General features: G+C 40.1%; 1 protein-coding gene across 1 annotated transcript; it reads right to left on the bottom strand.

Annotated features, from left to right (window-relative positions):
- Positions 1–496: 496 nt before the first annotated feature.
- On the bottom strand, positions 497–11,222 carry ppp2r2ab (protein phosphatase 2, regulatory subunit B, alpha b). The gene is made up of 10 exons (XM_085463250.1): positions 10,902–11,222; positions 9,053–9,121; positions 6,348–6,445; positions 5,963–6,128; positions 5,337–5,449; positions 4,810–4,987; positions 4,020–4,184; positions 3,698–3,867; positions 2,838–2,929; positions 497–1,798 (listed from the first exon to the last, which is right to left on the bottom strand). Exons 1-10 carry the CDS (start codon positions 10,906–10,908, stop codon positions 1,519–1,521), a joined length of 1,338 nt encoding a protein of 445 aa, XP_085319376.1. The 5' UTR covers positions 10,909–11,222; the 3' UTR covers positions 497–1,518.
- Between the last annotated feature and the right edge of the window lie 1,570 nt (positions 11,223–12,792).

Here is a 12,792-nt window from a genome sequence, read left to right as displayed (position 1 = left end):
AACCAAGCATTCACAAGGATGCAAAAAGTAGTTCCTTTATTTTCCCCTCCCCCCACTGTCATTGATTAAAATTGTAGTTATACATTACTAGAGGCATCAATATACTCTTAAGTGTCCACTTTTTAAATAGGGTGTGGAGACATCCAAGTGCTGCAGATCTTCTGTGAGGCTCATTGCACCATCACAGTTACAGTATCAGTTACGTCTGCAGTAGTTTAAACACTGTAATGCCTCAAATCTTTTCTTTAAAAAAAAAAAAAAAAAAAAATTGCAGTCTCACATCACAGACATCCAAATACTTGAGTTGGTGCAGCAACAAAGTCCAGTGTCAAATTAGATGTTATTCCCTGTTGTGAAGTGCAGCTTGAGCTGAATGTTGTGGTACAGGATTGGGGGGGTAAAAAGCCATCCCCCCCTCAAAAAAAAAAAAAAAAAAAAAAAAAAGTCACGTTTCGAGGTTAGGCTTCATCTCACAAAATAGGACGGAACAAACCTGTTGACTCTTTAACCTTTTTAATATAAATATGACCATCATAATTATCTTTGAATAGGCCTTCTCTGATACCTGACTATTATTGAAGACAAGAGAAAACAAAAAAAGAAAAAAAAAGAAAAAAAAAGAAAAAAAAAAAACAGGAGGAAGAGGAGCCGATGCACAAAAATATCACGATACACTCACACACACCCAAGGGGGAGAAAAACAAGAAAAAAAAAAAAAAAAAACCAAAGGAGGAGCTCTTACTGAGTTTGGGCCTGTTTGGCCAACCAGAGCTTGAGGCACAGTGACAAACAGCAAGCAGAACAAAAATCTCACTGGACCAAATCTGAGCGGACAACAAAAAACAAAACAAAAAAACAACCCCCAGAAAGCAGCAAAAAAAAGAAAAAACCACTGTACTTCTCAAAATCCTGGATGTGTCCAAGATGAGCAGCAAGTTGTGATGAATGTATGGTTTAATGAAAAAAAGGAAATGTGAAGACACTCAAAAACAGACAGCAGAACTGATGAATTTGTGAAAAAAAAAAAAAAAAAAGTGTACACAAAACAAAGGTCAAACTTTTCTTAGAAAAGTAAACACTACAATGGCACAGGATAATAATGGGACAAACTAGGGGTTTTTCATTTTCTACCATTTTAGGGGACGGGGTATTTATAAAAATAAGTGTGTCTGTATTCAGAAATTTAAGGAAATTAAACTTGTTTCACCCACATTAGAAAAGTAAAGGGCAGGCGGGTTGGCAAAAGAAAAAAAAAAAAAAGATGATGAAGAGAAAGAAATTGGCACAACATCACTTAACAACAAGGCAGGCATCACTCTGCCACAGACAGACTGATGATGGGCAAAAGCAAGTCCTCCTCTGTCCACATCTAGTGGCAAAGTCTGGTCACTCAGTAGGGCCGGACAGGGATGCTGGTTGTTGGCATTACCACCACAGATGGCCCTGGATGAGGCTGTGAGGCTGCGGGTGGTTACAAATGACATCACCCGCGCCAGATGTGACAAGCTCACCCTGCAATTAGTTCACTTTATCCTGGAATATGTAGAGGTTGTTGGTCGTTGCCACCGCAATGATGTTGTCCTGGGGATGCCAGGCAGTGTGCAGGATCTTCTTATTGAAGTCCAAACTATCCACGCTGATTTCATCCTTTTTGCGTTTGCCGCCTGTGCACACCTTGCGGGGCTTCAGGACCTGCATGGGCTTGCTGTTTTCACGGGACGCCTCCAATGTCACGTCCCGTCTGTGGCCGCGATCGAACATCCTGAAGAAGTTGTTATATGAGCCGGTCATCACCACACTGCCCAGAGTAGGTGGGGAGACGTGGGAAAAGTGAGAGTCATCAAATCAAGTTATCCAAAAACAATGTCCATTAGAAAATAAAGTTTAAACTTTGTGCACCACTAGTTTACAAGTGATGGGCAATTAGAGGACAACTCTAAAACTGCTTACACATCAGAAGTGATTCCCAGGTACGTGGTTGCCAGAAATCATAAGAAAGTTAAGGATAACTTCAACCAGGCTTATGGGTGAAATGACCACTGGCTATACAAAGTGGGCAGAACCTGGCAAGTCACTGAATCGTCTACCAATGGATAAAGACTACTTCTGACTGACACATGACGTGGTAATAAATATGTTATAGGGTTACATAGGCAACCGGAGGCTGAAAAGTCAATCAGCTTTAAAGCAACAAACAAATCCCATCCATTGTGTATATATTTAATATATTTTTACAGAAAACATCAGTGATGGTGTTACAAAAACCGCACCTTAGTGTTCAAGGGTTAATAATCATTTTATCACTTGTTCTTTGAAAGCTTTTTATTTTTATGTACCATTGCGTTGGTTTATTTTATTTATATCCAATGATTATAGCATATTATTTTTCCTACCTTTTATCATTTTTATCTTTTTACTGCATTTTATCTAGCTGTACTTTCCATTCATGTTTCTTCATTCAAATATATTAAATTATGCAATCTCTATGCACTTAAGTCATTTTTATTACATTTCTTTGATTTTTTTTTTTTAATTTATCTTTAATTGCTTATCATTGCATATTATTAGTTTTACTATATATTTGTTCTGTCTTATCAGCTTTGGCAGATATCTGTGAAGCACTTTGAACCTGAATGAAAGGTGCTACACAAACAGGGTTTGATGGATCGAGGCCAAATGTGCAGTGCACCAAGCAAAAAGAAAGAGTGGGGGGAAAAAAACTTGCAGGGTGTAATCTTTAAAATCATGACAGCAATAAACAAAGTGCTACCTGAAAGATTATGTAATTTCCTAGTGTTATTATTGCATTTACCCCCTGTGTGTCTCAAACCTTTTACCTGTCATTGCCATTCCAGCAGCATTCAAACTTGTCAAAGATGCAGTCATTCTCATATAGCGAGCACAGCTTGCTTCTCAGGTACTCATGGACCTGTAATGATTTTTGTGGGTGGGGGGGGGCAGAAACATGATGATAAGAAATTTTTAAATGAGACTTCCAAAAGACAAACCTCCAATATTCAAAATCTCCTGCACCCCCATAAAGTAGCAGAAGGTGCTTGAATCTGTGAAAAAGAACATCTAAAATGCCTGTCATTATCTGTAACCCTATCTTTCAGGGTTGGGTTCCCCCTAGTGGCCACTATATTACATTACCAGGAATGACTGGGCAAAAAAAAAAAAAAGAAAAAAGAATGGCCACTGTCAACTGTGACATGAATTACCACTGCATATAATAAAATAAAAACTAAAAGTACATTAAAATCAAATGAGTAAATATGAAAACCAGAGTTTAACAGGCTGTGGACACTATCAGACAATATTAGGTGTCAATCCTCCTTCCTCTTTCCATGCATCACCTCTCAATCACATTTCCTAAAATATGCCTATAGCCTTTTCTAGCTGAGAGACATAGCAAACAGTAAGCGCCCACCTGAGATTATTACATTCCAGTAATGAAAAAAATCTATATGCTATTATTTCCTATGCAAAATAATGACAATAAATGATCTGTAATCATTTTGATAGTAAAATATTAGCAGCAAAATCACAAAGTTATTAACAAATTAATCGCCACAATTTGAAGATTCTGTGGCAACCAGGGCATCAGTGTATGAACCTACTGCCAGTCGTTTCATAACTGTTCATAACTGTGTAGTAAACCTGACACCACACACTAGTTTCTATTTGTCATTCTCACCTGATATGTCTCCACAGGCCTGGTTTCCATATTCAGGTCCCAAATCTTTACAGACAAGTAGTCTCTAGTCATCATGTAGCGTCCGTTGTGGCTAAATTTAACATCTGAGATTGATGATATGATCTCAGAGAAAAAGGAGCGATTACTTGGATCTTCTGGTTCCTCAAACACTGGATGACAGAAAGATGAAAAAAGTCAAACTGCAGTGTTCACCAAAAGGTCTACTGTGACATGAAAGTGCTTTGCATAACAAATCCAGTACTTAATCTGCCTGTCAGGGTAGAAGAAGGGACATATAAAAGTATGATGAGTAGGTACTCACACTTTGAGTGCTTGTCACATAGAGCTGAAACCCTCATGTCACACAGTCGGATGGTTCCTTTGCTGCTGCTGTAAACGAAGGTGTTACATTGATGAGGGTGGAACTCTGCTGCTGTGATCACCTCTGTAAGTTCCTCCATGTTAGCCGGTTTAATGTCAACAATATCTGAGGAGCATGCGGGTAAGGAGGGATAACGTCTTTCATACTCTGACACCTACCAAAAGAAGCTGAAGTGACTTTCAAACTGGGCGATTACAGTTGGTTTACTACCACAAGAGTTAATGGGCCATTTCAGGGCAACCTGTACCTTGCATATGTGCATGCTGGAACTGCAGGAACTATCCCTCTGGGACCTCTGCAGAGCCATTGCAGGACAGTGTGACCCAATGTAGGTCCTGAAATGTTTTTTTCATGGAACTACAAGATTTCTTGGTTTGTCTTTTCCGTTTTCCCATTGCACTGAAGACCCACAAAGGACAGTCATATTAGCCACTGGACATGGCTACAGCTATGTTTTTCCATGCAAGACTTTAGAAAACAATGGACCAGGTTACATCTCAGTCCCCATCTTTTCTGTTCTGTGTCAGAGGTGAGAGCACACACGCAAACCAGCCACAGTAGAGTGAGTGAGGCAGAACCTTTCTGCCGGTTTGTGCTGAGGTGTAGGAATAATGATGCTTTTATGTTCACTGTTCACCCCCAGTTGGACAAAAACGTCAAGCTGATGACAGACAGGTTAATGCGCAAGTCAGGTGCACAGACAAACATGCCCGCATGCATCTAAGGATACTGAAGCTGCGGTCAGTGATCTCGAGGTGCCAGAGGTTGATGCGGAGGTCGTCTGCAGACAGGTAGGTCTCGTTGTCGCTGTTGACTGAGACAGAGTTGATATGGTAGGTGTGAGCGTTGGCAAACACCCTCCGTGGACTGGCTTCCACCATGAGGTCCATGGGTTTTAAAACTGGTACCTGTGATGAGAAAAGGCAGTGAGAGTTAGCTGGCTCAAAGCTCTTCACAGATTTGAAACAACATCAAGCTATTAGCTAGATGAAAATAAGAAGCACCATCATATCTTTATACAGGAACACAGAACACAGTCTTAGCTTTGCAATAACAGGTTACACAAGGTTCTAAAAAGACAGCCCGGATTAGTAATAACAGTCATTTTTACCATCAGCAACAGCAAAGGATGACAAACCAGTAGCCCTTCCCAACTTCTGACACACCCAGGTTTTAAAAGTTTTGCTTCCAAAGAACTACTGGTTTGTCTGACTAACCACACCCTTGAACCAGCCAGTGGTTGATTTGAGAACTGACCCGCAAAGATGTGATAGTGTTAGGGTCCTTGTAGCGCCCATCCTCCTCTTTGAGATTGTAGCCCTCTGGCCTCTTGTCTCGTTCACTGATTTTCCACAATTTAATCGTTTTATCTGTGGAAAAAAAAAAAGACATTTTAAATGACATTACCAACTGTCGGGCACACTAAATGGAAATGTTATTTTCTTATAGATTTATGAGATTTTTAAAGCAATTCAGGTCTTCATGTAGTCAATATACAGCAGACTTTCTTAAACTGTTTGTACTCTGAAAAAGTTGCCTTTTCACCTGGTGCTATAAATAATGAACTTTTTGCTCAGAGCCGTCTATAAAATGCAAGTGTATGGTGTCTACATACATGCGATGGTGGTTTCACAAGAGTCAGGTAGCAATTTTATGATAGACAAAGTACTACTCTTAACTAACAAGCAGATTCATTAATTTCACCATCTTGTGGAGGAAATTATAATATTATGTTTTAATATCTAGTTCTCTTCACATCTGAGTCAAGTGTGACGGGGTCTATGAGTCACTCATTTCTCTTTAATGCCTGTATTCAAAATTAAACTCACTGCAGACTGTTGTTAAATATCTGATCATCAGCTTAATTAAAGAGAGAATTTTACCATTAGTTGACAACAGGAACTGAGCAGCATTCTTCTGAGGAAGCCAGCGAATCTTGTTGATTTTCTCTTCTATTTCCAAACTCTTCAAGTAGTCAAACTCTGGCTCGTGGCTCTGAAAAGTGCTGTAAACATTGTACTCGCTCCGGAACTGAGGCTGATTTTTGTTCTGTTGAGAACCAGAGATGAGTAAATTTGTTTAAAGGGTTTTTTGTATGAAAACAGACAAAACCATCTTTTAAATAAAGCCCACTATTGTTTGTTTACAGACATGCTTCCAAAAACTAGAATAATTGTTCTGACTTTGTGTCACCAAGTTCAGAGGATGACCTTTTCTAAAATGTGTGGGAATCAAACTAGGCAGAAGTTAACCACGACGCAGCTGTACCTCGATTTCCTGTTGGAAGATGACTACGCGTCCACCCTTGTCTCCTGTGGCCAGCAGCTCCCCTGTGTGGTTAAATTCAACTGTAGATATAATGTCCGCTGCAAAAAAATAAAATAAAAAGGACATAAGATTACATGTGCAATTTTAACATTTTGAAAGTGGCGTACCAAGACAGATGTGCCCCTCTACTACTCAGAAAGTACACCAGGAAACCACTTAGTTATTCTCAACTAACCCTGGATTTATCTTTGTGAGAATCAGAGAGGAGACAGGCAAGTGGCCCTGAAGATGCAGGAGGATGTCACAGCACGTCGGGCAGAATGAAAACGATTGCTAACCTAGTTTTCATCTTTTCTTTCCCTCTTACTCTGACAGAATTACACTTTCCCCCCCAGCAGCAGTATGCTGCTTTATACACTGAAGCTCACTCACACATAGACAGTTGTTTAACCCTTTGTTGCCCACTGGAGCAGAAAGACAATGCTCCAAGAAATTGCAGCGAGTGGTCATTGTTAACGACACAGTCCCTGAGGCCTAGAGTAAGGATTAATATATCCAAGCAAATCATTCTGACAGACTGTATTTGGTTAATTTTTAAAGTAAAGACATCAAAAATACAAATGCCAAATCCTAAAATAAGGTTAGAATGTGACTTGAAATGACCTGAAAAGCTTGGGCATGCTGCTACTTGTAAAGCAGTGAAATAACTATATCAGTACTATGGTATTCTCTGTATGTTTTTTGTTGCAAAACTCCAGGCATGGTCATGTACCTGGCATCTAGAGAATGGCAACATGCTTCACGTGGAACTCTGTAGCAGTCTGACAGCTCCCAATCCTTTCACATGTTCTGTCAGTAAAGACAGTACATTTCTCACTTCACTGCATACAGTGTGGATATATATTGACTTTCATTATCCATCATTTTCATATCTGTGATAGCCATGTCACGTTACAGGTTATTTCCACAATAAGCTTATTATTTAGTTGTTTCCTCCACCATTGCCTGCAAAACAAGCTCAGACTGCCCTCCCACCTCAAAACAGAATATTTCCATCCACATGCCTAACATCTGACTAAGTGCTCTTTTAATCAAATCCTGCTCCTTTTTTCCTTCGAACGTGCCTTTAGTTTGTGCTAGAAAACTCTTCTTGTATTTCTATATGATGGCCCATAGTTCATATCACCAGTGCTGTACAGTCCACCCATCTCTCAGCTAAACCTTCCTGCAACTCCTGCCTGTGCAATAATATTTCCATTTGGAAAAGGAAACATGCAGTCATGTTGCTCTTCCATCTTGTTTTGACTTCCACATTTGCCCATAATTTCCTCCTTCAAATAATTTTTTTTTTTTAAAAGCTGTAAATATGAGCTGAAGTGTTTTCATATCTTTTTATGGCCTTCCCCTACTTTGCTGACATCAATGACTTGTTTATAGGAGTCCATTGCTGTTGAGTCTTACCACACAGTTTAAAGACTGCAACAATCCACGAACTCTTTAGATACAAAAGTTACCCACAAGCTCAACAATATGTAACACTACAGCGCTCTCGCAAAATACTGGGGGCAATAAAGAAAGACGGACTTAAATATATATTTTTAAATGCTCACTCACTTACCAGTTAATTAAATACAAATATTGATGCTCACCTTCCATATAACTACATCACCAAAATTATTTAACAAAAATTAAGATTATAATATGATATAATTAACCAAAAATCCCATCTAACAGAGGTGCAAACCACTCTACAGCATCTGATAGTGGTTCACAGCTATTGATTTATCCTTTCAGCCTCTGAGCTTTTGTCCATCAGCCATCTGGAGGTCCCGTTTTCCAATTTTCCTGAAAAGTACGATACTCCCACAATGAGCAACCAAGAACAGAGTGCATGGAACAGCACAAGTGGCCCTGCATTATCAGCAGGTAATTATCCAAACGCCTGACTCAGCTCCTTTTTTTTTTTTTTTAAGCATTCCTCTTGAAAATGCTAAAACCTCCAAATCTAGTGGCTGATCCATGTACAGAAGGTACAGAAGGACCCAGTAGCGAGTTTCCAGCAGCAACCTAAATGTCTGCATTGCCTTTTTCAAAAAGAGCTTTCCAGTGACTCACCAATGGAAAGCCTTTAATGTAAAGCAGGAGCAGCATCAAGTGTTTGGGTTGCATCTCTTCAGTGGAAACTAGAAGGGCACTTAAAAAGCACAGTCCTTTACCATGGCAAACAGTCCGATCAGACTTTATAATCACTACACCACACATGTCTGAGCAGGAAAGGAGGAACATTAGATCAGTTCAATGTAACGGTTTCTGAAACAGCTGGTGTACTCTGCACCCCCCACCCCCATGTGGGGCCCCTTTGGGGAGGTTTCTTACAGAAATATCATTGCACATCCCTAGATTGATTGGTTAAAGGAGGAAAGTTTGTCAGCTCCTGGTGGTCTCCTAAAAGCCTGGGGCCACAGCTGCTTGGAATGTCTGTTCACAAGCTTCTAGTATGACTGAATTATGAAAAGAAAAACCGGGATTTGCATCAGCACCAATATTTTGTCGATTCTGCCTTAGCCTCAGACTCACTCTCTGGTAGATTTTGCATAATGCTGCCAACAGGAAACAGAAAAAAATGTCTGAATTTTCACCAAGGCATACCCCACTATGGCTAAATTGTGCAATATCCATTAGTCTGAATTAATCAAATCACTTACCCTCAGCTACGTCATCATCGATTGCTCCTTTCACCTGAGAGAAGCACCACTGCATGTCACCTCCAGGACCTACAGAAATACAATTATAAATATTTAGTTCTGGGTGGTGGCAGGTTTATTACATAACATTTCACATTCTGGACAATGTAAACAAGTTCCTAAGAAAACTTATCATTTGAGTGTCCCCTGCTGCCTGTGACAGCAAGGGATAATTGATAAGATGTTAGAAATTAAAAGAGACAGGGTTCTTGCAAAATGCGTGTGGTCACAGATGTGCACATATCCTCTCACAACTACTGCAATTCTAGCCTCAAAGAAAACAGATAAAAATGTAATTTTTTCTCCAAACTAACATTAACATAAAGCTATTACTGTTGGGTCACAGGCACATTAAGCAACAAGTAGAAACCGGCGATTTTTAAATAAATATAAACATGCTAGATCTAAGCCATGATTAGTTGGTAGTGGTTTCTCACTTTGAGATACAGAGTCTGGTTCAAATCTCACAAATACCAACTAAACTGCAAATGGTCTGGATGTGAAAGTAATTACACATTCTTTATTTTAGGCCTGGTCAATTGAGGAGGCAGATGGTCTCCTAATGCCGTCTCTTATTTTTAAAATCTATATCAACAAGACAAAACTTGCTGTCTGATTCAATAATAACTTCTAATCACTTGCCTCAACAGGTTCTCCATCAGCATAGCTCATTGCACAACAAAAATGTTTGGCATATTTTCCACAGATGATCGTTTCTCTTATTGGTTAAGTGGAAACTGGTCCGATTTGTCTTTAACAACATTGAAACACACGCGCTTTGAAGAAAAATGAAGGACATCTATGAGTCACCACGGATTCATCACACACACACACACACACACACACACACACACACACACACATACACATTCTGGACTGAATCATAAAAGTACTGATCTGGACAAAATGTAATGGCTTCACAGTGCCTGCACTTTCTGCAAGACAAAGATCCCAGAAAAGAAAAAGGCGTTCAAAATGAACTCAAAAATCTGTTTTAGAAGCAGGATAACATGCAGTGTCATTAATTTCTCCACCCTAATGAATCAAATGCATGTACCAAATATGTCACTAGATATTTCCTTTACAAGTATCAGTCCCGTCTGGCTACGGGGGGAGCTAAAGGCCAACACGATTTCAAACAACTACTGAGCTGATGAATGAACTGAAAATCAACACTGCGCTAAATAAACCCATTTCTGCCAGAGTCATGGTTTAGATCATAGTGCTTTTATTTCTTTCGCTTTGAGGTTGTTTTTTTTTTTTTCTTCGTTTTTCCGCTCGAGCATGCGCGTGTTAAAAAAAACAAGCCTGATGACTTTTAACTCATTTTACGCAAAAACTGTTCAGTCTGCAGCAGGGCCTGGAGGGCTAGCCTGCATGTGGGTAATGTCAAAGTTTGAGCGAAGCCAATTACGGCATGCTAGGCAAAATTTGCCCTTCTGGGCATTTGTTTAATCTTCTCGAAATAAAAAAAAAAAATCAACCTTAGACTAAAAATCTGAGCACTGAGGTTTTGGGGATAGCTAGCATATACGGCGTGCACAGTTAGCTTACGAAAATGGTCCCGGGCCGGTAAACAGCCAGCTAGCTAGCTAGCTAGCATTAGCCGGTAAGGGCAGGCCAGATGGAGGATGACACTTGAGTTAGCTGGCTAGCTAACGCTAGCACTAGCTAGCTACCGTTAGCTAAACCGATACTCGACTGCGAAATCTCGCAGTTACCGCAGCTAAGAGCTCCTAGGAGCGGGGTCTCGCTGTAAAGACTCAAGCCCGTCCATATTATTTTATGTGTAACGGTTAAAGTCAATTACCTGCCATAACGAGACAGACAGTGGAGCTTGCCTCAGTCAGTCACGATCCTGCTTCCCACTCCCACGCGCTGATTCGTGGGATCTGAACTTTTTTTTTCTTCCGCTCGGTATCCGCTGTTTGTGTGCGCAGATCGAAATGTCTGCGAGGCTTTAAATTAACCGTAAAGCTGGATGTTTTATAACTCTCCTTATTTTATTTCCCGCTACGCTCCCTGACGTTTCTCTGTGTGTCAATCAACCTCCTCTGCCTCTCTTGCCGCCGGCTACTTCGCATCCCACAAGTCATTTCTTCCCCACCCCGCACCACAGTCTCTTCCGCACGTGAACTAAAAGGTCTTTATAATGCGCGCGCACACAGCAAAGTAGATGCACGGGCACGCGCGTACTCACATCTGGATGAAGAGGGTATAAACGTATTCTGCATTAATACTGCAACTCGATACAAACCTTAAGGAAGTATTAATAGTTCTTGTAGTTACTTGTACTCCGTTACAAGGATGACCAAATCTGAATCAAATCAGCATGCAGGTTGAATCTTATGAAAATAATAATAATAAATCACTTCCCAATACGATTACTCTGAATGTGTGTTGCCACAACTTGTGTCAATATATATGTACATTTCCTGAAAATATGACTTACAGTCTCAGTGAGGGAATCACAGTTTAGACATAAGACCTGAGCAAGAATGAAAGGGGAGGTAGAGAAAGGAAAGAAAGATGGTAGCAAGAGCTGTCCATGTGTGATGTTTGCAAAAAGGTATGAGGCAGATTTTAAAGATGCTAAGATTTTTACTGGAAGTTATTGGAATGGACAGGATTAGAAATGAGTGGTTCAGAGGGAATGCAGGTTTGGAGATGAGGTTAGCGAGATATGGTTGAGATGTTCTGGACATATACAGAAGAAGAAAAGTGGATATACAGGAAAATAGGAGTGCCTCAGAAGATGTAGTGAACGAGGACATGCAGTTAATGTGGCAGACTGCTTTACAGTCCCACCTAAAGTAGGAAACCCGGTTACCGCAGGCCAGATCAGACAGAGAAACAGTCAGGTGAAAGGTGACCTTCGGATTAGCAACTAATTAATCACTGCTTTTGTGGAAGAGGATGGATGGATGCATGGAAGCATGAGGAACCAGTAAATGTAATTATTTAGATGCAGAGGTGCAGAGGTGTTGGACATTGATATATTGACAGTACCCTGCTTCCACTTTTATAAATGTTTTTTTTATGTGTCTTGACTAATGTATTTCAAAATTTCTTTTTCACAGCAAATTTTACTGCAGTCAAAATTTCAAAACAAGCTCTTTCTCTTTGCCTCTTCCTTTATTTTTTCAGTAAGTTATGCGTACTGTAAAGGAACCAGTGTCTGTTAGCACTGCAAACACACAGGCCTTCAGATGGCAAAGAGATCGTTTCACCACCTACATGGATCCTTGAGATCCTTTATCTTCTTCAGGGGAAGTATGCCTACCGAAGAAAATAGAAATGCACCATTCCGTTATCTGTGCTAATTCAGGAACGCAAGAAATACCATCAAAAGACAAGCCTGAAGAAGAAAGAGATTGAAATGAATATTTTGTTTCTAAATGCTTGTTCAGCTGGAGAGAGACACTACTGCCAAATATAATATCTTAGACTTAGTGAAGCTGTCAGTTCTTTGCAAGACAATTCTTTCTGACCCACTTTACCTGTCAGTGTTTTCAAGCCCGGTATTAGACATTTCCAGTTAAAACCCCATCTCAGTTATTATCAGCGAAAGTGCATCTGTTTGCTTGACCTTCTCATCAGAAAGCAGGAGACAAAGAAAGTTTAACTGGGGAGGTTAAGGACAGCAGATGGGAGTAATGGACACCCCTTGTGAATGCCTCTGATTTTGCACGGACCAGCTG

Source organism: Copadichromis virginalis, linkage group LG7 (genome assembly GCF_057382275.1).
Source record: "Copadichromis virginalis isolate Kocher_CV1m ecotype Utaka linkage group LG7, C_Virginalis_male_GT1.1, whole genome shotgun sequence".
NCBI classification, from domain to species: Eukaryota; Metazoa; Chordata; class Actinopteri; order Cichliformes; family Cichlidae; genus Copadichromis; species Copadichromis virginalis.
This window is presented reverse-complemented; position numbering and strand designations above follow the sequence as displayed.